The 26,430-nt window shown below is 48.6% G+C and overlaps 1 protein-coding gene across 4 annotated transcripts in view; it reads left to right on the top strand.

Annotated features, from left to right (window-relative positions):
* Positions 1-26,430, top strand: part of PRKN (parkin RBR E3 ubiquitin protein ligase) — a 1,151,747-nt gene that overhangs the window by 1,109,714 nt on the left and 15,603 nt on the right. For all 4 annotated transcript variants that reach the window (XM_072966149.1, XM_072966148.1, XM_072966150.1 and 1 more), the window contains one exon: positions 7,940-8,023. In XM_072966149.1, the coding sequence (XP_072822250.1) occupies positions 7,940-8,023 (84 nt within the window). The remainder of the gene's footprint in view (positions 1-7,939; positions 8,024-26,430) is intronic.

The following is a 26,430-nucleotide window of genomic DNA, read 5'->3' as shown; positions in this document are numbered from 1 at the left end:
CCTCCAAGAAGTTTGTGTAGATGCACGCAGATGCTGTGAACGTCGTCATCGAACACTTACGAGAGCCCGAGCTTGCAGCCAAGCCCCACAAAGCCCTTGGAGACCGGGAAAGTCATGGGGGGGGGGCGGGGACGTGGAGGATGGAGATGGGGAGGTCACGTCAGGGCTCCTTCTTTAGAAGGGTCACAGCAGAGAGAGTGAGACAGGAAGTGGGGCAGTGGGGAGAGAGGATCACTGCCACGAACCACGCGTCTCGCGCTCCCACCCTCCCCCGGGGTCCCCGCCCATTGCCGTCCCCACTGCCCTCCTGGCGGTGGTGCCAGTGGTGCCAGTGGTGCCAGTGGTGCCGAGAGTCTACTCTGCACAAAGTTAAAGCCCACAACACAGCTGCTGGCAGCTGAATGCTCCCTGGGCTAACCTGGACCTCTAGTTTATTGGCTGCCAGTGTTTAAGGCCACCAAAGCTAAAAAAATTTGGGGAGTGGTTTTTAAATTTTTTTTGACCACCACCACGATTTTATTCTTAAATAAATGCCCAGTCAAAGGCCAGGTTACGCAGACAGGTGGATGGAAATCGGAGGAAGGCAGATCTCGGGCACCTCCCCGGCTGGGAGCGGTGGGACAACCCAGGGAGGCAAGGACATCAGGAAGGCAGGCAAGAGGGGATGAGGGACCCATTAGAGTCCTTTTCTGGCCAGCAGGACCAACGCAGGCTGGTCTGATCACGGGGAGGACAGGCTCCGAGCACTGTGTCTCAGAGCCCAGGCAAGAGGAACAGGGAAGGGGTAGGGGGACCAGCCACGTGCCACTCTTGACCCTGGTCCAGCCGAATGGACAAGACTCAAAAGTGACTCAAAGTTATTTCTCTGGCCAGGAACATGTCTCTGGGGAGATGCAACGCAGATAAAGACGATGTTAGCAGAAGTGCTGGGAGTTAGGGATTCTTTCTGTGCCATTGTTTGACAAAGGCCCCCGTTGGTGACACAGTGGGCTGGGGGTGGGGGGAGGGGAGCAGCGCATGCTCCACAGAGAGCAGGCTTGCAAAAGCAATCCAGATTTAACCTTCACACACCCCTCGATCCAGCCATTTCACTTCTAGCAATTATCTTACGAATTTCCTTTCACATGTGCAGTATGACCTTAGGAGAAGGACGTTCCCCACAGCCTTGTTTATAATGGCAAAATATTGGAAAGGACCTAAATGCTCATCCATAGGGGACTGGCTAAATGAATTAAGAGACATCTATCAACTTGAGTATTATGCGGCCGTTTAGGAAGAATTCAGCTGTTCAGGGTTACTCAACAGGCACTGATGTAGAGCCGGCTGTAAATGTGTTAAACGAGAAAACAAGGTGCAGAGCACTTCACATAATGCAATATTTTATAAACCATTTTTAGTCTCAAAATAGCATTCATGTGTGCAGCTGACAGCGATCATCTCTGGGAAGCTTTGTAGCTGACCGAGATGGAAGGGAGGCTTATTTTTCTCTGTTTGCCTCTGCACCTTGTGAGTTTGTGCTGTGCAAGTATATTAGCCACTCAAACAACTGTATAAACTACTTGTTAAAACCCATGACTGGGGAGAAGGTATAGCTCAGCGGCAGAGCGCGTGCCTAGCATGCACAAGGTCCTGCGTTCAATCCCCATGGACCTCCATTAAAAAAAAAAGCTAATTATCTTCCCCCAAAAAAGAAGAAACAGTAGACAAATAGTAAATAAATTAAAATTTTTTCTTAAATAACTATGTGAATTATACCTCAATAAAGCTGTTTTTTAAAAAGAAAAATAAATGGCCAGGAAACACTCTTAACTTTGAACAAACTATCCATAAAGTAGGAAATAAGTTCCACTATTTTTGTTTATAATTATCAATTGGACAGTTCAGTTCACAGCAGCCTCACCCCCACCGTCCGGAGTGTGTACAGGCACCTGTCTTCATCATCTAAGATGCTGAGGTCAGCCCTGTTGAAAGCAAGTTGGAGGACATGGTCTCTTCCTTGTAAGAGCCTGTCTTCTCTACTAGGTCCCTTGTTCTGAGACAGACGGTGCCAACGTCCTCCGCTATCTCGCACTCACAGTGAGTGTCTACGTCAGGACTCTGCACAACCAGCAGTTTGAATGGATACGAACTTGTGCTTGATGAGATCATGTTGCTATAGGGAAAGGGAATTTTCAGAGTTCTTTTAAGAGCTCCCAAGAATGGTAGTTAAACCAAGGAAAGGAAGGGGCTTTTCACGGTAGCAAACTTAAAACAAAACTAATTCGGGGGGTGGGGGCAGGGTATGGATGTCCCCGTATTTTGTGGGAATCTAGATGACACTGTTCAGCTGTCCTTGATGATCTGTATAGAATTTGAAAAATGCAAAAGGATTCAGCTCCCCAAGCGTTATTCAGCTCCCTGGAGATTATTTCTTTTTAGCCATGTGGAGGCTGCGTGTAAAAGATGGTCTCAGTCTGTTTGCAATTAGAGCATGGCACAGTTTAAGATTGCTTCACACCATGAGCTTCTGTGATTTTAAGATGTTGCGTACTTGAAAGGAAATAACCCGACTTTCTTCCTTTCAAAATTGTGTTTTGGCGCATTATAATCTAGCAGCATTTCCGTTCGGTGGCACTGTCTTGTCAGGACGAGTTCTGCATCTATCAGCGGCTAGTCAGCCCACGGGGCGCCCTACTCTTTTGATATACAATTTTGAACACACAGAGGCTGAATCTCATACATCACTGCTGCCATCTTCTGGAAAGTCATGTCCCTAAAAGACAGATATTTCATCTGTCCCCAAAGAAGTACAGATGTGTGCCTCACAGTTTTGATGTTCCCTCGACTACAGTAAGGGGTCCTGAGATGGTATTTGATTCTCTCCTGTTCTTTTAACACAGAACTTCAGAGCTGTGGAAGACAAATAAGTGGCACATAATAAAGTGCTTTTCTAACAGATGCCGTCGCGATAGGAAACAAGCACAGAGAAATTTGGGCTTTCATATAGAGATCATTCAACTTTAAGGATCAAACCCTTATTTTTAGGGTCGTCACTTGGAGGTACCGACTGGTTCTCAAGTTTATTGATCAGCAGCCACTTGAATGTTCTGATTGCGTTGGAACCTGTTCATTGGGTTCCTTTTTATGCTTCCAAAGAGAACATACACATCTGTCTCCTTTTAAATGTCTCCGTTATGAGCATATGGGAAATCAAAGTCAAACATCGATCTGACGTGACCGTGAGTGATAGCACAGTAGGTTCATCTCGCTGTGTGGTGGCACAGGACTTCCTAAGGGGGTTGACAGTGACAGTACCTCTGCTCAAACAGGAGCCAAGCGAGAGCAGACACATCCCTCTCTCTGCAGTGGTTACGGGGAGTTGACGAGCTGGGCACGTCCCAGGTGGCCCTCAGTTTCACTCGAGGCTTCCCTGTAACAAAGTGGTTGTCCGTATCCTGGGAACGAATAAGGTGCTTTACTCCTTACTTTTCTGTAGAATTTTACTGCTTAGAAACCATTGTAACTCCATGAGAAAACCATTTCTCACACTTACCCTGTGCCAGAAACTGAGTTAAATATCGATTATCTTGTTATTTCTTCTTTACAGATGCAAAAAACTAAAGCAAAGAGATGTAGGATCACACAGATAATAAATAGTAGAGAAGGGCCTCTGATTCCAGACGGCTCTGACTTCCTGTAAACACTAAAGTCTATCTGATGGTTTAAAATGTAAATGTCGCTATGCAACTTCACGTATTGCAATGCGTTGTTCTTTCGTGTGTTGGTCCAGGTCCAAGGTTTTACTCATCCTAAAAGTAAATACTCAACATTTATTAATTGCAAGGCAGAAATATGACTGCCAAAATTGTTTGGCTATTGCTTATTAGAAAAAACAAGTTTGTCTTTTTGAACTTATCCTTTATTGAATAGTTGCTTTAAAATTGTGTACTTCATCTTAGGCATCAGAGATGAGGAAGATGAGCGAATTAAGTGAGTAATCGGTAATTTAACTTAAAATGAAGTCATTTAAGTGGAAAGTTTGGCACCAGCCTCCCAGGCAGCTACGCCAAAGACAAAAATGTACTGAATCACCATGTTCGTTGTCAAATAAAGGGGAACCATCACGCTGTTGGGAGTGACTAAGCTGTTCCTGGTGCTGCGTTCTAAAACGAATCATCCTATGGGCACTTGGGATTAAACACCAATAGGGGAAAAGATTTGAATTACAATTTTTCAAATAACATAGAAAAGGCAAATAGTGGGGTTTTTTTTATGTCAATCCTTTTGCAAAAGAATAACTAACCTAGTGAAAATAAACTGACCTAGTAAAGTGTTTCCTATAGGAGCTTAGCTGTGTCAGCCAGGGTTTCACCAGAGAGGCTGCACCAGTAGGAGAGATACACATATACATACAGACATAGACACAGAACATCTAGACGTGCTCCGCTGTCCCCACAGATCTAGAGGCAGATAGATAAATATCTAGGACATGGCTATGCTAGGTATTTAGTGTACACTTATGTGCATAGGTAGCTCTGTATCTAATGTATCTGTATGTCTGTAGACAGAGAGACTGATTGCAAGGAACTGACGTATGCGACGCGGGGCTGTCTGGGTGCATCCTAGGTTCATAGGGCAGGCGGCCTGGAAGGGAGGCTGGACTCTCAGGCACAGCCTGAAGCCGTGGTCCACAGGTGGACTGTCTTCTTGAGGAAGCCTCAGTTCTGCTCGGAAGACCTCTCAGCTGATTGAATCAGCCCCACCCATGTCACCGAGGACCACCTCCCTTCTTTAAAGTGGTTCTAGATCTTACAGACCTGCAAAATACCCTCACCGCGAAGCACCCGAGATTAGTGTTTGATTGAATAACTAGGAGCAATACTCTGGCCACCTTGACCCGTAAAACTAACATCACAGGAACTAAGATTATACCGTCCGTATATGTTGCTTTTGATCAAATCTAAAAAGGGAATCGAGCTTAAAGAACCAATGGAATAAGTGTGTTTTACTTTAATGATTTTTTGAAGATTTTAAAGAAATTCTGTTTTAAAAAACTGCAGAAATTGGTGGCATTTGTCAAATTTTTCTCAAAAGAAAATAATCCAGGAAAAATATACAGTATAAATGTGTGGTAGTCTCTTCCATCCAGTTTGTATTGACTCATAAGGCATCTCAAAGAGCCTCAGCAAGTGTGAGCCCACAGGCAATGACTCATACGCCCCTGGTAAATTGTGGCCTTCTACGTCACTAGTTAAAGCCAGACCCACGTGCCCCGGAAAGGAGGCAGGTAGGTCGGCAGAGTGAGCGAGAGAACGCTGGAGCCAGATCTGTGTTCTCCCCGGGTTCCCAGGAAATGCCTGTGTCCCTGGGAGTTTTTGCAAAAAGACCCCAAACATTATTTCAAGGAGTTTTGTATCTGCCTAATCAGAGTTCCCCAGACTTCCTCTGTTCACCATGCCCTTAGTGTCTCTACAAGATTTTCCTGGTGCTTCTAGCCCAAAAGAAATGCCTAGCAGTTCTATTTATTAAATATTTAGGTCCAAAGAACATAATAAAAATTAATATCTTAGCAACTTAATAGTCACTTGAAAAAAAATAATTCACATAAATTGAAAGAAAGAATATTTTAATTTCATTCTTAAGTAAGTACGTCTCATATTCCAAATGGATATTCACCTAGTAGTTGTCTGTTTTTATCACAGTAACCAAAAACCCAGCTTTGCAGACAGGATGTCTTCACAAGGAAGGCAGCGCCATCTCCATTAGCACCATGAGCTGTCCTGAGTGAGTGACTCACAGTGTCCACCAGATGCTGAGTGGCACTGTGTTTCCCCTCAAGGATGTACGAGGTCCCACTGCACCCCTGTGACTTCGCTGTGGCGCCCCAGGGCTCCTTGGTGCACAGTTTCAGAACTGAGGGCCTAAGCATTTGTACAAGCACCTGGTTGACAGTCTTGGGTCTTAGGTATCTTCATTAAAAACCTGAACCTTTTTTTTTTAAGATCAAATCAGACCTTCTGGCTATTTCCCCAGTTTGTGTGAGACAGATCTGAGTTATTTACCTAGGAAGCCCATGGCCTGATGTATGTAACTTTAAGTTATATTCTCTGAATAGAAGCAAATCAGCAAGTGCGTTCATGCTAAATTACCACCAGCCCATTTTTGCAGTTTTCACTTGCCTCCTGCCATCCTGAAGTGGTGAGGGTTTAATTTTTGTATGCTCTTCCTTCTCCGTTATTCTTTTCTACAGTCCATTCGGTAGTACCAGCATGAGAGGGAGTTTAATATCTTTGTGTCAGGAAAGGCCTATTTATTCTGACAAACTGATCAACCTCCAGGGTGTTCCTCTACCATGAAACTGATTTTATATCTCATCCACTAGCTAATAAGATGTGAAACGTTTTTCCTGTCACGCCGAGAGATCAGACTTGCCTCCCTGGAAAGTGGAGGGGTGAAATCACACAGCAGCTCTTCTCAATGATTGAACCATACGGTCCACAGTTTTTCAACATAGCGCATAAGAGCCGGGGGATGGGTCTTGAGGCAAACCCAAAGATGAGCAGACACAATTAAAAAAAAAATCCTTTAAGAAGGAACTCTGAGATCCAGTTTGTATACTGTTTGTTGAATCAGCTTTCACTTCAGGGGAAATTTAAATGTCAGAAATTAAAAGCTGGTGGTACTAGTGGTTTCTGTAAGGACATCCTGACACACACAGACACATATCTGCCACCAACCTGAACCTTCTTAAGTAAAGTGTATCCCACAAAATGTGGATTCTTTCTCTGCTCTGAAAAGGAATAAGAATGCTATCACACTCTACGCCCAGAAGCCAAGGTGGCTGTCCCAGGGTGTCTTGGTTGGCAGGTGACAGGGTGATGCCTCCCAACCCAGTGCGTCCAACAGAAGAACCCACACCCTCAGCCACCACAGCAGCCCTTAGAGCAGGGCTGGTGGTTTGGAAGTCGGTCCTGGAGGGGCCTGGTGATTCCAGACGTCTTTCAGCTTCCTTCTCCATAAGGTGACAAGTGGAGGGCAGGTGACTCCTGGGTCCCTTCTCTTCTGAAAGGAGCTGTGAATACGGAAAGGAGCATGGTCCCCCAGTGTGTCGGGGGAATCCATTTCAGCCCATGTGTTGGCTTCCTGGAGCTGTCATAACACAGCACCCAGCCAGGGCCTCCCACGACACAAATGATCTTTCTCCCGGTGTCAGAGGCTAAGAGTCTGCAAACAGGGGGTCAGCAGGGATGGTGTCTTCTGAGGCCTTCTCCTCAGCTGGCAGCTGGCCATCTTCTCCCCGTGTCCTCACATGGTCATGTCCCAGTCTGTGTGTGTCAGTGTCCTTATCTCCTTCTCTAAGGACACCAGTCATACTGACTAGGGCCCACCCTAATGACCTCATTTTACCTTAATTACCTTTAAGGGCCCTGTCTCCAAATACAGCCACATCCAGAAGTTCTGGGGGGTAAGGCTTCCACATATGAATTTGTGGGGTACATAAGTCAACCCATGACAGCCCATTTCTTCTTTCCATAATTGGCTTTTGATACAAAAATAAGTCCATTAACACGGATGTATAAATCCTCTGCATATGTAAACAAAGATTAGACATGAAATTCTTAAATGAAATTGTTTTCCTCAAATTCTCATACCAATAACATTCTACTACAGGTATTTCTTTGCATTACTGACTCCTCTGCTAGGCTAGAAACATCTAGAAGAAAGGAAATGTGACTCATTCAATTTTGAAACCCTGCTACAGTGCCTGGAACATTCTTTAGTTAAGAGTGAATACTTCCATCAAAATAGAACTTTATTTCTCTTTGCACAAAAAGGAATTAGGCACAGAAACCATCACCCAAGTCAGAGGCATGAATATAATGAGCCTGGAAAAGAGCAGCGTGCTGAGACCAAGTGCAGCCAGCAACCCCACCTCTAACACCCGTGTGTTCCCCCACAGCTCGTCTTTTGCCGGGACTGCAAGGAATCGTACCACGAAGGTGAATGCAGCGCCCTGTTTGAAGCCTCGGGAGCAGTTACTCAGGTACAGTTCCTCTTCCTTAAAGCAGGGCTCAGGATATGGGTCAGGGACAAGAGCTGTTTTCGAAGGTTCCAATCTGGAAAAAATCAAAACCAGACTAGTTGCCTGCCGCCACGGTGATGAAGTGGGCTCCGGCCTCCCAGCCATCAGTCCCTGCAGACCCACTCCCTGCCTCGGGTGGAGCTGCAGGCGCCCCACTGGCCATGTGGGGTGTGTTGCTACTTTCATGACAGTTTTTCCCAGAAGTCTGTGGAGCAGGGATAAGGATCAGAGGAGCCATTAGAAGGGAGATGAAACAATTTAACATCCTCTAAATCAGAGAAATCAATACTAAACTCACATTATTTTTTTTCAAAAGTGCCTTTGTTTAGAATCTTTGATGAAAACCGTCTCCGTGAATGACATGATGGATTTATTATATGATGCAAGGATGTCACTGTTTTTTAGCCATATCATGAGCTGTGCTAAACTACATTTCAGTCTTGATTAGGTAAAGAGCGTGTTTACTGAGCCTCACCCTCCGACGTGCTATATCAGGCTTAGGGAAATGCAAATATATTGTCTTTTATTTATTAATTATGATCAACCAAACCTTAGGGGAAAGGAGTAAAACCTTCAGCACAGTTGATGAATTTGCTCATTATTTTCCTCCTGATAAGGATGTTAACAAGCGTATAAACACCGAATCCACCCAGATAAATCCTTTAGTCATTTTATTGACAGGAACCACATAAATACAGAAATTCCAGAACATTTTAATTTCACAGCAGAGAATTTTAACTATCTGAATGCTCTAAAATGAGAGCATAAAGGAGTGAATCTCTATCAGGTATTCTGTGGATGTATTCACTCCATATTAGCATAACTAAATAAACGTAATTAGTGAATTCAGATCTTCCCAGCAGCTACTGAAATGCTGGTCGGGAGCTCGTTGGTAGATTTAGGGCTGAATCGCCATTTCTGTGGACTTCTTTTAGCTCAGGGGTGTTCAAATGCAAGCTTCCTGGGTGCTGACGTCAGGAATAATAATGACCCTGAAATCCACCTGCCTCAGGGCCAGAAGGGCTGGACTAGACTAGAGGCTGCAGCTGGAGGGGGGGATGGGTGTGGTCTGGCAATTCACATCCACATGACAACCGACGCGGACAATGCCTTCCGAGAAGCGCTGCCCTCACATCCATTTATTTGAAAATAGTAGCAGTAAGGCGAAGAAGAGCATTGCTTAACCTCAAGCTGCCCAGGTCCCAGACCCACTCGATAATGCCCTTCCTTCTCCTGTCCGGAGGAACCAACCAACCTTGGCTCTAATGATTGAGGTCGCCCAGATTTTAAAAGGAAAAGAAACTCAGAAATAGGGGAGAAAGAAAGTCAGAGCCTGAAGTGCGGATGACCAGTATCAAGAAGCCTGAGTCTGCAGATGGCATCGAGGAGCGGACAAGACGTCCAGCCCTGGCACCGGCCAGGCATCTGCCCTGCTCTCTGAAAAAAAATGCAGATAAGGACATTTATCTTCAGGGGCTCATAGGGGAGCCACAGGGGAGACTCACAGGAAAGTAAATAATGACAATAGTAGTCTAGAATAAAGTTTAGCGAGTATAGCTTTGTATAATGCGTCCCTAGAAAAGTCACGGAGGGTGGGTTGGAGTTTGTCAAGAGGACAGTGGGATAGAGATGACAAGCACATTCCAGCAGAGGGCACTGCGTGGGCTGTGATCTACCCAGCCTTCCCTCCCTAGACAGTGTCTGGTGCATAGACATCTGATAGATGTCTGTTGAATGATGGTGGTGTCGACTGAAGGAAAACGCCCAATGCAAAAGTTGCAAGTTAAGTTTTACTTGGACACCTTCTGAGGACTACAGCAGGGAGACAGCCTCTCAGATAGCTCTGAGGAACTGCTCTGAAGAGGTAGAGGAGGAGCCAGAATATATAGGAGTTTTTGCCAGGGGGGAAAAAAAAACATGTAGTGGAACATCAAAAGATTACTGCTAATCACACACAGAAAAAAACATCTTGAGTTACTAATTTTAGTGCCTTTCTATGTACAGGAAGATTCAACAGTTTGGGCTCTTTGAAATTATCCCTTAGATATGCATCCTAGCTGTGTAGAGCCAGTATGCAGAGCACCCAGTGTGTCTGGTTTCCTCCGTCCTGAATTCCCCTCAGGGTCCACCGCTGGGAGTGGGGGAGGGGAGAGAGAGGGGGAGCTGCAGTGCCGAATGGCTTGATTTCGGGCAACATTTGTTTTTTACTGGAATGGTAGGCAGCATTCCCGTCCGCAGTGGCATCTGTAAAGAAAAAGACATTCTTTCATTCATTCAGTAGTATTAAACACCTGGAACAGGTCACGTTTTGTTCTAGGCTCTGGGGATAAAGTCCCTGCTCTCATGGAGTTTTTATTACTTTATTAGATACAGCAGGGGTTGCACAAACAATCAGTGTGATAAAAACCTCAGAAGAGGAAAGAAAATTTAGGAAGAGATGGCCTCACAAGATCTCCCTGAAATGAGCCTCCTTCTTGCCTGGAGCTCCTGATAACTGAGCCTTTTTCCTCTTATTTGAAAACAAAGCCAATGGACCAACCGAACTGGAAAAGTCTGCTGGTCCCCTATTGCCTGAGAACAGAAGGCAACTAGTGTTTGGGGCTTTTGCTGCCATTTGTTTCTAAGTCTCTGATCCATTCCAGGTCCCGCAGGAAAAAGACCCCTATTCAGATGGGTGCATGAGGAGATTTTAGTTGAAGGGTCATCGCTCACCTACAGTGGTGAGCGAGGGTCACAAGAACCAAAATCGATGTGGAGGGCCTCCAAGTCCAGCATCAGTGGGGAGCCATGGCTGCCCTAGGCCTGAAGGGACAAGAAAAGAAAATGACATTACACGGGGACTAACCTCAAGAGCTAGAGCCAAGGAGGAGCTCATGACAGGAGGCGTAATCACGCAAGGTCCAGCGTTGCCGGAAGTGGTCCCAAAGTGGGGAGGTGGGGAGTGAGGACAGACATCTCCACTTCTCTCTCCGAGCCTCGGGTGTCTTACTAAAATCTCCCAATGGCCACACCCAGCTGGGGTCCAAGGGTCACAGCCCATGGGATTCGCCTTCCAGGCGCAGGACAGAGGGGAGAAAAGGACACAGAGTAACCAGTACACTCCCTACGGGCTGCTTCGCCGAGTCTCCATTTCCTCATTCCAACCCTAGCTACTCTTGGACGTGGAAAGGGATACACCAAACAAGCTATTTCATCGAACTGAAAGGGCCAATTCCATCCGGCAAGAGCACCAAGGGTTTTTATTTTAACAGAACCAGTTTCTTTTCTGTTCCCTGCATTTCTCTGAAACGGAAGTGATCTCCAAATGGACGCCCTCTGCCACCCCAACAGACTTGAAATCTTTGACAGAATGACTCTCCACACATCTAACAATAAAAATCAAATCACAGCCTCCCGTCTTGAAACTGAAGGCATTCTCCCGTCTGAATTTGGCTACTATGACAAAATACCCTCATTAGCCTTCTTCAGATTTCTTTTCAGTTCAATTCATTTGCAGGATTTTTTTCCTTGTTGCCGTCTGGGGTTCCTTGCCACTGTCCTCCCTCTAAAGCTGAGCAGTTTCTGGTCTTTGATATTATATTATCCAGCCCGCCAAGCCCCCGTCTCCTGGGGCCCCATCAGGCTTTTCCCATTGGTTAGGCTGCTTGACCCTAAACTTAATGCATTTTTTGATTAATGCAACACTTTGAAAAGAAAAGCAAACTCAAAAATTGGTTTTAAATTGGTTTTAAAATATTGAACAAGCTTTAAGTTGCAACTGCTGGGGGTTTGGGAAATCAGTGGCAGAAGATCAATCCTTCACAGGCTAATGAGAGTCCAGTTCCATTTGCTGCTGCTCGCTCGCGCCTGCTCCTTCTCCTCCCCGCATTGGTTGCCTTCCACGTCCCCCCCCACCCCCCAGAGGCTTTCTAATAAGTAAACACTTGCTCTTATAAACCACATAGATTGATTCACTCTCCCAGGGGTTCTGAGGAGTTGTTGTTACTCGTCCTATTCAACAGGAAGGCAAACGGAGACGTCCAGACTTTTTATGGTGCTGTCCAAGGCTACACAGGAAATTATTTTCATTAGCTGCACCTGATCAAAGTAGTTTGGGAACACTGCCCACTCTCTCCCATGAATAAATCTACTTTGTCTAACGGGAGTGTGCCATCCCTGCCTGCCAAACTCTTGTTCAACCTCCAAAACCCCAATCATATGTTACCTCCTCCATGAAAGCCATCTGCTCACCTCACCACCTCCTCCATGTTCTCAGACTCCTATACCTACGTCTGTTACACATGCATCACACTGAAATGTTGTTTCCCTGTCTCTTTCATGAGATTCAGAACTGTCTCCGTGCAAGTTCTGTCCCTGCTCTGTCTTTATGAGCCCCAGTGCCTAGCACATAAGAGTTACTCAGTAAATGTTTGTTGAATGAATGGCAACTCCGTCTTTCTCCCCCATATATCTGTCCTCACCGTGAAGCCTGGAAAGTACTCTGCAAGAGTGGGCAGGGAGGAGTGGGCCAAGATGGTGACCTGGGAGGCTCCTGAGCGCCTCTCCTCCCACGGGCACACCTAGTGTACAGGCACAACTCAGAGACAGCGCGGGCTCAGTTCCCGCCCACCACCACAAAGTGAACATGACAACAAAGTGAGTCACACAAAGGTTTTGGTTTCCCAGTGGCATAAAGTTATGTGGACACTATACTGTTGTCTATTAAATGTGCAATGGCATTATGTCCAGGAAAAATACATACCTTAATTTAAAAATATTTTATTGCTAAAAACTGCTAACCGCCATCTGAGCCTTCAGAAAGTAGTGATGCATTTGCTGGTGGAGGGTCTTGCCTCGATGTTCGTGGCTGCCGACTGATCAGGGTGCTGGTTGCTGAAGGTGGGGGTGGCTGTGGCAGTTTCTCAAACTAAGACAATGGAGTTTGCAGCATCAATTGACTCTTCCTTTCATGAACCATTTCTCTGAAGCATGACATGCTCTTTGGTAGCATTTTACCCGCATAGAACTGCTTTCAGAATTAGAGTCAATCTTCTCTAAACCTGCCACTGCTTCATCAAGTCACTTTGGTCGTATTCGAAATCCTTTGACGTCACTTCAGCCATCCTCATGGCATCTTCACCAGGAGTGATTCCATCTCAAGAAAACACTTTCTTTGTTCATCCATAAGAAGGGACTCCCCATCTGATACCGTTTTACCATGAGGTTGCAGCAATTCAGTCCTATCTTCAGGCTCCACTTCTAATTTAGTTCTCTTGCTATTTCCACCATGTCTGTAGTTGTTTTCTCCACCAAAGTCTTGAACCCCTCAACGTCGTCCATGAGGGTTGGAATCAACTTCTTCCAAACTCCTGTTAATGTTGATATTTTGACCTCCTCTCATGAATCTTGGATGTCCTTCACGACATCTAGAAGGGTGCTCCTTTCCAGGAGTCTTCAGTTTACCTCTGATGCTCTTTGCCCAGACCGATCAGAGGACTCTCTAGCTACAGCAGCTACACACTTACAACATGTACTTCTTAGATGATCAGACTTGCAAGTTGAAATTAGTCCTTAATCCATGGATGCAGAACGGAAGTTGTGCTAGCAGCATGAAGACATTGATCTCATTGCCCACCTCCATCAGAACCCCTGGGCGGCCAGGTGCACTGTCAGTGAGCAGTAGTATCTTGAGAGGAACCTTTTTCTCTGAGCAGTAGTTCTCAACAGTGGGCTTAAAATATTCAGTGAACCAGGCTGAAAACAGATGTGCTGTCATCCAGGCTTTGTTGCTCCATTTGCAGAGCACAGGCAGAGTGGGTTTAGCCTAATTCTTAAGGACACTAGGACTTGGGGATGGGGACTGAGCATTAGTTTCAACTTAAAGTCAGCAGCTGCATTCGCCCCTAACTAGAGAGCCAGCTTGCCCTTTGAAGCTTTGAAGCCAGGCATTGACTTCTCTCCAGCTATGAAAGTCCTAGATGGCTTCTTCTTCCAAGATAAGACTGTTTCATCTACACCAAAAATCTTATGAATTCTCTGTGCTAGGTCTTCTGGATGACACTCTGCCGCTGCTACTCGGCGCTCGCTGTTCCCCTTGCGCTTGGATGTCATGGAGACGGCGTCTTTCCTTAAACCTCGTGAACCAGCCTCTGCCAGCTTCGCACTTTTCTTCTGCATCTTCCTCATCTCTTGAGTCAGCCTTCATAGAACTGAACTGTTAGGGTCTTGCTCTGAGTCGGTCTTTGGCATAAGGGAACATTGCGCTGGTTTGGTCTTCCATCCAGACCACTCCAACTTTCTCCATATCAGCAATAAGATTGTTTCACTACCTTATCATTCGTGTGTTCTCTGGAGTAGCACTTTAAATTTCCTTCAAGAACTTTCCCTTTACATTCACAACTTGACTAACTGGTGCAGAAGGCCTGGCCTCAGGCCTGTCTCAGCGTTGGACATGCCTTCCTCATTAAGCTGAATCACTTCTAGCTTTCGATTCAGAGTGAAAGATGTGTGACTCTTCTTTACACTTGAACACTTAGAGGCCATTGTGTGAATATTAATTGGCCTAATTACAATATTGTTTTGTCTCTAGAAATAGAGAGGCCCGAGGAGAGGGAGAGAGATGGGGGGACAGCTGGTCTATAGAGCTTTGTGGTCTTCTATGGGCACGGTTCATGGTGCTTCAACACAATCACAATAGTAACATCGAAGGTCACAGATCACAGATTGCTGGGGGACAGGGTGGGCCAGTGTTGTGGGCAGTAAAAGAATTTACCAGAGACAAAGAGAAGTTCAAGAGACAAGGAAAGAGTTTAATAGGTATGCTGTTGTAGGGAACAGCGGGCCACACAGACGAGAGATGCCTGTGTGAGCACTGGGGTGAACCTGCAGGTCTTTTATTGATGAAGGGACTGTGAACACAAAGGGATGAGGGAACACGTTTCTGATTGGCTATACGTGAGGTAAGGGGCTTTGGTACACAGGAGGGTTGTGGGTTTATGACCCCAGTAAGATGCAGACAGAGGCTGAGACAAGCAGGGGAGTGGAATTTATGACTCCGATAAGGAAGAAACATGGGCCAAGACGAGTCAGCCTGAGCTACAGTGAGGCTGCTCACTTCCCAGGGCTGTTCATTCTGCCAGGGCGAACACCCGCCAGGGCGAGCAGCACCCACCAGGGAAAAACACCTGCCAGGGAAGGAAGGACTGCATCTGCTGAAGAGGAGCAGGCGGCTGCCCAAGGGCTGGAAGTGTGGGGTCGCAGGGCCTCGTCAGGCAGCCATTGGCACCGCACAGATCACCATAACACACACAATAATGATGAAAAAGTGTGAAATGCTGCAAGAATTACCAGAATACGACACAAAGACACAAGTGAGCAAACGCGATCGGGAAGGCGGCGCTGAAGGACGAGCTCCGTGCGGAGCTGCCACCATCTTCAGTTCGTAAAAAGCCCGCTCTCTGTGAAGCGCAGCCAAGCGCGCCGAAATGGGGGCCGCCGGCCCAGCTGCACCCTGGGCGGTGAAGGGTTCCTCCGGCGACCAGCTGAGCGACTCCGACGCCTCAGACAAGCGAGGAAATACCCGCACGGAGACAGGAAAGACTGAGACACACTCTTGCCATAAAACCCGCACCCAGCACCGTCCCTTACAGTTGGAAGGGAACCCCCAACACCCGGCCTCTCCCAGAGGAGCAAAGGGTTTGGACCCCACGTCTAGCACGCAAGCTGTTAAGATGCCCACCAAAGGGGCGGCTCCCAAAACAGCTCACCCTGAAAACCACCAGGGCTTGTGTCCATGACACCCGTAAGATCAGAGCAAACACAGAAGCAGTTCTTAACAGAGGCGCGAGCCCTCACCACGGCTGTCCCCCCCCACCCAGGGCTCAGCACGGAGGGAGCAGGCAAAACCATCCATCCCTCAGTCTTTCATGAAAGAGGTTTCTCCGCACACTTTGAAATCTGCCACCTGAGGGCCAGGCTCCTAATGTAGCAGGCACTAGGGGCTGGCCGTGGTCCTCCCCAGACAGCGGGGAGGCAGGTGGACACCCCTCCCGCCTTCTCCCTGCAGCCGGCTCCCGCAGCAGCACCGAGGCCCCAGTGTCTCCCTGGATGGAGTGTGCACGCACAGCGTCTGCAGCGGCCACCCGAGGGGTGGCCCCCTTGCTCCAGGGCCCCACATGACTGTCCCAAACAAAGAAACAGTTCTTAGTGGGCACAGAACACCTACCCCCGCAGATACACACCCAGGCCCAGTAGAGAGGGAGCAGGCAAAAACACGCACCTCCCAGTTGCTCCCTGGAGGGCCTAACTTCCTACTTTCCCAGCTGCTGCCTGAGAGTCCAGCTTCCAATCCACCTGAATGCAGGAGTGACAAGAGGCTGGCCGTGTCCCATGTCACGGGCAAGTCCCTGGGAATCGTCCTGCCAAGTGTGGGTCCTTGGTTTCATGCAGGAAAGAATTCAAGAGTGAGCCACAGATGAGTAAAAGTAGCTTTATTCAGGGAGATACGTGCTTCTTAGACGGAGTGTGGGTCGGCTCAGGGGGCCAGAGAGGCCGCGAGGCGTGGGGGTGGGTGCTTAAAGTAAAAGTGGATGCACGCTCCGCAGACAGAGGGCGGGCCGGCTCAGAGGGCAAGGGGACGGCCACGAGGTGCGGGGTTGCTGGTTTTTATGGGCTCAGCAACTTCATATGCTAACAAGTGGGAGGAGTATTCAAACCACTTTGGGGAAGGGGCGAGGACTCTCAGGAACTGGGCCTCCCCCACTTTCTGACCTCTGATGGTCAGCCTCGGAGCTGTCATGGCGCCTGTGGGAAGCCACTTACCATGCCAAGGATGTACAGTGAGAAGAGAAGAGAAGAAAATTCCAAGTGTTGATGGAAAGAAATTAGATTTTGCCAGAGGCTGGCTGACGTCACCTGACTGGACCATTCCCCTCGTTTTTAAGGCCCGTTCTCCATGGTGGGTGCTCGCTCAGGGGCACGGACTGCTGCACATTTCACACTCACGCCTCCCGCCCACCCTCACAGGGGCTTCAGATGCGGATCTCCTGGTCGTCTCTGTCCTCAGTCTCCCAGATTTTTTCCTTCCATGCCCTTAACTAGCTTGTTAAGACATTTACCACTGCCTCTGAGTTTACATATGTTCTCAAATTAGGCCCTTTTTTCCCACACAAAGCATATGGTCAGTTGCTCTGCCTGTTGAGAGGCGCTCTTCTCACCACTCTTTTTCAGCCTCTTCTTTGGCAACCACCTGGCAGGTATCCAGTTTACCCCCACCATGGAGTTTGCGTCCTAGGACCACTCCTGGCACCAGCTGTCCCAGGTCAGGTTCCCAGGGAAACAGCTGTACAGATGAGAGGAGTCAGGGGGAGGGGGAGGGCACTTAGGAGCAGCCTCAGGCAGAGAAGGAAGCAGGACCGAGCAGAGGCAGAAGCTGCACTTTGGTGCAACAGAAGATGTGGGGAGAGGAAGCCTGGGGAGGCTGGGAGCCGAGACGGCTCTGAGGCGGCTGGAGGCTGACCGTGAGCACCCGACCATCATAGGCATCCATCGGGCACCTGGTGGAGGTGGTCCCCACCTCCACAGAGGACTGTGACTTGAATGAGGCTTTGGCTTAGGGAGAGTCCTGGGTAGCATCTCGGCAGAGGTCCATCAGCAGCCCCAGTTCCCAGCAGCTGGGGAAGCCCTCACCTCAGTGCCAAGGTGGGCTGGGGGCAGGCACGGCAGCCGGTCCACTAGCAGAATCAAGACTGGAGACTCATCCGGGTGCCGACAGGTGCAGCGGCAGAACACAGAGAGGCTGTGGGGTTGAGGGAGGACCAGACCTTGGCAATGAATTCAGGGACCGGATGAGAGAAGTTAAGGTCGGTGCTCAAATTTCCAACTTGGGTGGGTGGTGGTGCCGTTCACTGGAAGAATAACCCAGGAATGAAAGCAATGTATCCAGGGAGAGACGGCAAGTTCACTCTGGACATCGCAGCAGAGGTGTCCGGCGGGTAAAGGAACGAATGGCTAGAACACCTCAGAGGGGTGCTTGGCTGATGCAGACACAGGCTAATCATCTGCAATCGATCGCCCCTTACCCAGGACCCCTGCCCCAACCTCCCCAGTTCTATAGCCAGAGGCTGAGAGATGCACTGCCCTGGGGAAGGAGAGGGAAACAGTGGCAGCTCAGGGGAGACTGGATTCCTGGCTGTTTTGCTGTCTCACCGCAGAGTCACCTCCGGGCGGTTTACTGCTGTTAACACAAGTGCAGCCACAGAGCTGGGAGACGGGGGAAGCTGATCATTCCCGGAGGTCTAGCTGCACAGTTACTGGGGAGCGTAGCCCCCAAAGTGCTTGCTGGTTTCAGTAAAGCAGCTTTGGCTTTACTGATGCCATTTCGCTCACATCCTTGACTCTGGATGTGAGGATCACGGACGTGCAGACATGTGATGACGCTGATGGATCCAGTCAGTGCAGGTGCGTCCTCCGCTTGCCATTCAACAGAAAGAAGCAGAATAAATGCTGAAGACAGCACCAGAGCCTTGTAGCGCGTCCCCGAAGCACTTAGCATGTGTGGAAGGTTGGCTCTGGGGGAGCAGAGATGGCCCAGGGCTGGTACTCAGGTTGGACTGTGATTTCCTCCACTTTCAGGCAAGCCATCAAATTCTTGCAGTGTTTTTCCTCCCCTGCCACATGGGGCCAGTAAGGCCTACCGAGCTATAAATAATGAAACGAGAACATATGTGAAGTATTTTATGCCTTGTAAGGTCCTACAGAAGGGTGAAACTCTGAGGTCTGGGTATTTTTAAGGCTGAATACTAAAAATGCCAGGCATTACAGAGAAAATGAAAGAAAACATTGAAAGACAAACAAAGGCACACCTGCGGGCATGGACACACACACACACTCACACACACTAACACATCAAACCCTTACCGCAGGGACCCAGAGCTCTGTCTCTCCAGGAACCTTTCCTGTCCCCCAGCGACTTCTCTCCTCTGGGGCCATCACTGGGCAAAGAGCAGCACTGAGCCGGCGCAGCACCACCCAGGGCCTCAGCCCCTCGCCCTCGGGGCTTCTAGAAGCCTCCCCAGCCCCAGGAGTCCCTCCCAGCCTGGTGTCCACACGGCAGGACACTATCTGCCGGGTCCTCAGCCCTCCTCCCAGACGCCTGCCCCGAGTCCCGCCTCGGGCACCTCCCCATGCGGGGAAAACGGGGCTGCCCCTGGGGCTTCTGCATCCAGAGCCTCGAAGAGGCTAAACGTAAGTTCCTCACCTGAATCGGCAAGTCCACATCCTGTCTGCCAGACTCAGAACCAAGCTGTTGGAACAACTGTGTCACGTGGAAAATGTTTTACGCGCACACACACACACACACACACTCACCACAAACAGAGCACATACACACATCACACAGACATCACATACGAGACATACGTACAACACACTCACACTCACACACACACAGCCTGTTTTATCTTCACCCAAGGAAAAACGTGCCCTGGCAAGTCGCTGTGTTTCCTCTCAGAGCAGGTAGAGAGGAAATGTCTGCAGAGCTCCTCTCACTCACCAGATGGCGCTATATCCTGGGAAATATATTTTGTGAGAACGGTGGCCAAAAATGAAGTGACCTGGGGAAGAAGGAGGGTACGCCCCTTTCAGTCGACAGTGGGGCAGGGGAATCAAAAGACTGCTTCCACAAGAACGGGGTTTCTGGGTGAAGTGCAGACTTGAAAAGCTAAGAGCTGGGTCCTGGCTGCAATGCGTGTTTTATTCACTGATTGCCTAACAAGGGAGTGGGGCAGCGGGTGTCTATATTGGCATCACAGGAGGCCTTGTGGACGGATTGTGGGGCAAGTGGTTCCTCTGCTTATGTGATTACCTCTTAGCAAATGAAGCAGAGGCCAATATGCGCTTGAATTTCAGCACATCCAAATCCACTGCTGTTGTCTTCCAAGTTTGCATGTAATCTCTTTCAGCAAGAACTAAGTGTGCATCTCCTGTCTGATCAGCCCACCCCTGTGGGGAATCCGAGGCAAGGCAGAATGGCCTGGAAGTCAAACAGACCTGGTCTTGAAAATGAGTCGCAGCCATAACTAGCTGTCAGGTGGATTCTTTGTGTCATGGCTAAGTTGCAGGGTTGTTTCTTCAAACACTGGTCTCCATGCTGCTGGGAAAGTATTTTGCAGACATGGTCAACATCTACTGTTTGACTTCAAATAAAAAAGAGGACCCATAAGGTGGGTGGGCCTCGTCTAATCACTTGAAAGCCTTAAGGGCAAAGACAGTTTTCCCAGATTAGGAGGAATTCAGCCTCAAGACTAACATAGAAACTTTGCCTGCATTTCCAGCCCGCCAGCCTGCCCTACAGATTTTGAACTTACCGGCTTCCACCATCCCATGAGCCAACTTCTTAAAGCAAATCCACATATTTTATGTGTATATATGTATATATAGCTCTCCTATTGGTTCTCTCTGTCTGGAGAGCCCTGACTGGTACACTAGCCATGGTAATTACTAAGTGAATTATGCAACCTCTCCGAGCCATGCTTTCCTCATCTGTGATATGATACTGTAAAATCAAAAGGATTTCATGCAAAATACATGCATCATGCCTAGCACGGAGCCTGACAAATCACAGTGTGCACCAAACAAGGTAGTTCTCTGCTCATCCGTCCTCACCCCACTCTGCACACTCCCCACAGGATTACATCAGGCTGCCGAGACTAGACGCACACATTCAAGACAACGTGTGCCTTGTATCTGCGTTGACTGCAGTGTGTGCATATGTTGTGTGACTTCTCAAAGGGTCGTGCACAGATTGGCCACAAGGGCATCAGCCAGGAGCGTGTCAAGACCGACAGATTCAGAAACCAGGAGGACACTGTTGCCGGGGCGGGAGGTGGAGAGCTACAGCAATCTGTGTTTGCACCAGCCCTCCGCGTGGTGCTGGGGCTCGCCACAGGCTGCAAACCACTGTTCTGGTAACTGGTAAGCGCCACGAGGCAGGGACTTTTCTGTTTGTTGTTTGTCATCTCTTTTGTGGACTAATGTATCCTGAGTACCTAGAACAGTGCCTGGCACATCACAGGCATCCAGCACACATCCGCTGAATGAAGGGTTTCTGTGCCAGTTCCGGCAAAAATAATAGTGTGCATTGTACCAGAATATCTGCACTTCACACAAAGGACAAGCGTGTGCCCTGCTCTGCGTTAGTGATGCTTCCACAGTCAAAATCCTGTCTACGATGATCATTTTTGTAATTACTGACCTAAGCTAGCCATGAGCTAGAGCTCTGCATTCCCCAAAATATAGGTAGCTTTTCTCCCTCGCTCAAGGGCAGATTTTTCCCATCTGCCAATTTGTGATAATAGTTAAACACAAAGAACTTTAAACTCCCCAATACACAATACCTATTAATAATCTTGCTACTTAGTATTTATGTTGTCCCATTTCCCCATCGATCTCAAAATACGCTAATATGCATCATTTGCTTACGCTCCTTCCCCTTTGTGAAGCAGTCAAGGCCCCACGGGGCAGTGCTGCGTAAGATCTAATCCAGCAGTGGTGCTCGGTACACATCACACTAAGAACCGCAGTCACACTGTTATTGTCATGGTCAAGAATATTCTTCTGAACTGAACTGAACAGCATGGCCTGGGACATTTGGAACTTAATTCACAGAGTGTAGCCTCGCAACCCACCCAGACCTGGACCATCCTAACACTTCAATGATTTCTTTCTAAATATACATAGGGATAAATTAATATGTACAGAGCATTTATTTCTTATACATATAATACATATTTAAGTTAATACTATATAAATATATAGATTCCCCCCAAAAGAGAGAGTGACAGTTTCAAGAATGTTGTAAGAACAAGTTTCACTGACTTCTTGGTACCTTAAAAGGAATGCAGTGTTCCAACTCACCAGCTGGGGACGCGCTGCTCACAAACCGTGGTCTTCGACTAGAGCACCTGCTGTGACTGGCAAGTTGGGGAGGCTACCCTCTGCTGAGATGAAAGTTTTCAGTAATTATGAGGCAAGCGAGTGATATCTGGGCATTCAGTTTTGATGACAAAGGTGACATTTCAAAGTTAGTATTCACCCAAAAACATTCACAGCCGAGTTAAGCCGTTTTCAGGGATTAATGGCAATCTGATTCTTTTTGGAAAATAGATTTCAATTGACTTTTAGTATTAAGATGTACTTGTCCAATTATTGGCTGAATAGATGCCACAAACAAGTTTCCTAAAGCAGGAAAGATGATGTGAATGCAAACTGTCTCTCGGGTGACTCTAGCTTGCATATATATTAACGGTGTCTCCTAGGCATGAACTTTAAAACCTCCATGAGGACACTTTGGTTTAATGTTTTTTTTTAACAGAGACTTCAGAGGTCTTTTCAGTTTATACAGACTCCCGCAGTCTGGTAGTCTCATCTCTATAAATACGAGATGAGGATGATGACAACAAAATAATGATTATGATCACAGAAAACACGAACTTAGCATTCAGGTTGCACCAGGCTCTGTGCTAAGCTCTGCATGTTCATATGCTTGACTCACAACCACCCTTGTGAGGTGCGGACTATACACACTTACAGATGAGCAGAGACTCAGGCTAGATGTCTGTCCGCAGTTACACAGCAAGTAAAGGAGGAAGCTGGCATTTAAATCCAGGTGTGATGCTCCCCAGCCCTGCTCTGGACCACTTCTCATGCCAAGCACCTCTAAGAGCTCACTTAACAGTTATCATCATATAAATAAGAACCACGATCCCTTCTTGGAATACAGGTTGGCTGTCATGCCAATTTTGAAGATTCACAGGAAATTACAAGAAATTGCTGGTTTTAACCATCGATTATTTAGGAAGAGAACCTTGTCCCATTCCACCCCCACCACCCCCCAGCCCCCAGCTTGTTCCTCCTCATGAGAGGCAAACAGTAAGCAGGCCCAGAGGTCTGTACAATTATCCTAATTGTCGCACTGCCCTGTGTGAGCCACAGTTCATCAGAAGGAGAGCGAAAATGCTGAGTCACAACAAAACCTTCACCTCTTGGCAGCACAAGTCACTGCTTTGTAGCTTTGTAGCTTGAAGGCAAAAGCCACACAGAGGGTGCATTTATCCAACTAAACCCGCTCCTCAGGCTCAGGAGAGGCCGTTCCCACACCTCCCTGCGCCCCACAAGCCCCCAGCGCATTTTTAAGGATTCACATTTCTGGACCCAACCCCAGACCTACTGAATCCAGCTCTCCAGAGTGTGAGCACAAGGAGATGTGTGCCTGGGTTTTTTAAATCCCATCCGGCCACTGCTTGCTATCATTCTAGAAGGTTCTGAACATCAGTATCAAAATTGCTCGTAAAGCAGACTGAGCAAAGATCTCCGTAGAAAGGACTAGATAACAACATTTTCATGGATTTTTGTCCTTGTTTAGCCTGGATTGGAAGTGTCATGGCCTCAGTGCGTGATGGGGACTTCTAATCTGCAGAATTGACAGCTGAAGGTCTAAGGCAGTGGCCTGAGCACAGACAGCCCACTAGGGGGGTGATTTTGAGCCGGGTTTCTTGGTTCCCAACGTCAGTTAAGCCGGCAACAGCGCTGTGGGTCTCTGACTCTTGCTCCTTCCATGCGCATCCAGCTGGGTGAAGCCAGAAAGCGACAAGAATGATGTTGACGCAGAGCTGGAGGTCCCCCGAGGCCGTCTTGGTTCTCTGGTGGTCCTGTTCTGCCCAGGAGGAAGGAAGCCCACGGCTTTAGGGGCAGGGGGACAATCGGAGATGGTAGGGACAAAGAAAAGGCGTTGGCTTTGGCAGCCGTGGACTGACTCATATCCTTTTCGAGAACAGTTTCAGCCGGCCCGGCAGAAGTGGGAGCCAGCCAGAGAGCAGGGGGGTCAGGGAGCAGCAGAGAGCGAAGGCGTGGCCGGCGGCAGAGGGAGTGTTGCCGGTAGATGTAACCGGGGTCCAGGTTCTTGTCCCGGCCCGGAAGGAATTCAGAGACTAGACCCGGAGGTGAAGAAAGGAAAGTGGGGATTTATTAAGGGGTAGATGGTGCACTCTCAGAGGGAGAGCGGGCAGGCTCGGGTGAGCAGCTGCCCCAGTTTCTTTGGCAAGTTGGTTACACAGGGTATAAAAGTGAATAGATGGAATATTCATTAGGGAGGGAAGGATTTGGGGTCATACTGCCTGATTTTCATCCCAAATCCATCTTTCTGAGGGGAGGAGGGCTTTTAGTCCTTGTTTAGTCTGGATTGGAAGTGTCATGGCCTCAGTGCATGATGGGTACCTCTGATCTGCAAGGCTAATTTTATTGTAATGAGTGCATAATGAGCAAAAGGTAACATTCAGACAGTGGAGATTCCTGCCTTTTCTTACCTTTCTTTGTCACCCTCCAGGCCGCTCATCACCCCAAAAGGTGTGACCGCTTATCAGCCCAGAGGTTCCTATCTTTCTTCCTCTGCCCAGGGACCCCTGGTGCCTACATGATGTAGGGTTTCCTGTTTTTGGCCTGTGCCCCTCCTTTCTGCCCAATTCCTGCCATTTGGCCTGTGTCCCCCTTTCTCTGCCCATACCTAGCCATGTGCCTGCCCTAGCAGAAGCAGAGGTTTCTCCCCACTACCCCTTGGCCTCAGTAGAACTGCTCTGTGGCGTGGCCCTGGCCGTCAGCCCTCAGTCCCCTGCGTAGTGCGTGAGGTCACAGTGAAAGAAATGGGCTGTAACAGCAAAAGCACAGGACATGAAAGCAGAGGTTTAAATTCAGATTCCGCTGCTGGCGGGCCACGCGACCCGGGGCGAGTTCTGTAGGTTCTTGAAACTGAGCTTTCTGCCTCTGACACCGTTGTTGGCAGGCCTGCCTGTCAGTACGGCTGCAGTTGCTAAATTCCATGACCTACCCCAGCCCGCTGATGGAGAGCACTGCTTCCTGATTTAATAGACGCCATGGCTGTTTCTTCAGACCCCTCCGCACCTCCATCCTCAGCCCAGGCCCCTGGACCAGCCTGCGTCCCCACCCCGTGCAGCTGCTCATGGCACACGGCAGAAGGGCAGCCTTGTAGCTGTCACAGCACGGTCCTTAGACACGGCAGGTCTTCCTCACAGAACCGACGGGAAAACCAGCAACAGGGCAAGACTGCGGACTCCACGAGCGTGTGAGGAGCAGAGGCCGTGCCGTTTGGGGAAAGAATGCTGACATATGCCTTCTACATTACAGACAGAGCTGGTTTGTGCTCTACAGGGCAGTAAAGCCATAACCTTGGGGGACATATTCTCTACCACCAAAAAAAGTCATTCCGTATCAATTTTCTACAAGTTGAGGGGGAGGGTAGAGCTCAGTGGTAGAGCACGTGCTTAGCATGCACGAGGTCCTGGGTTCAATCCCCAGCACCTCCACTAAAAGTACCAATTTCCACATGTTAACCTTTAATTTTTCAAGCCTATGAAGTATCTGGGGCCCTAGGCAGTTGTAGGCAGGTGGTCAGTTACCTTCTTCCCCTCAAGAAGTCCAGGATGACCGTCAGGCAGGTGGTCCTAAAAAACATTTCACACAGTCGCCGTTTTGCTTTGAGCCTTAGGTCTGGGGTCCTTTCTCCCGCCCCAGGCTCCCTTCTCTTGCCTCTGACATGTACATGGGGAGTCCCCAGGAGGGTCTGTCCTTGGCACTCTTGTCCTCTCGTTCATGCAAGCGCCTTCACCGCTCTGGGCATCTCTCTGGGGGGAGATCCTTCTCGCCCCTCCCCCAGCCCTGCCCCATCCCCGGGGTTTATCGCCCCGCCTCTCTCGGCCTCCCGGTGTTTCCATCCAGCTGTCCAGCCGGTGACTGGACACAACCATGCCCACGACTCGTGTTTCCCCACCTCCTCGCTTCACCTTCGGTTCCTTGGGGAATTAGACTTACTTTTATTATTTCAGATGCGACAGCTGACTACTCACCTCTCCCCAGCTGGCCTGAAGTGTAGTCTCTCAGGGCCATGCAGCCAGAACACCTGAACATTGCACGGGGAGCCCTAAAGCCGTAACTGCTCGTTTTATCCGTTTATCAGACTCTCTTCTTGGTATTCCGGTTTGATATTCTGAGTTTCCAATAAAATTGTGTGCACGTTTGCATGTGCTTGGGGTTGATCACTCGCTGCTGTTACTTGAGAGACTTACTGTGTGATGTCTATCCCCTAAATTTATAGAAAGTGGTGAAAATCGAGCCATCTTCATGAGCTGAGACTGAAGTTCTAGGCAGAGTCCAGAAGCCAGCCTGGCCCCGGGTGGCCGGGCTCCCTCCTCACGCCCTCCTGGCCCCAACCCCTTGGCCTGTCTGTTCCACCTCTCTTGCTTTTCCCCGGTAACAGCAGCAGACAGGAAACGGGGAGCTACAGAAACCAGAGCGAGCTCAGCGTGATCCTCGGGGGAGAG

The sequence above is a fragment of the Vicugna pacos genome, chromosome 8, assembly GCF_048564905.1.
Source record: "Vicugna pacos chromosome 8, VicPac4, whole genome shotgun sequence".
NCBI lineage: Eukaryota > Metazoa > Chordata > Mammalia > Artiodactyla > Camelidae > Vicugna > Vicugna pacos.
This window is presented reverse-complemented; position numbering and strand designations above follow the sequence as displayed.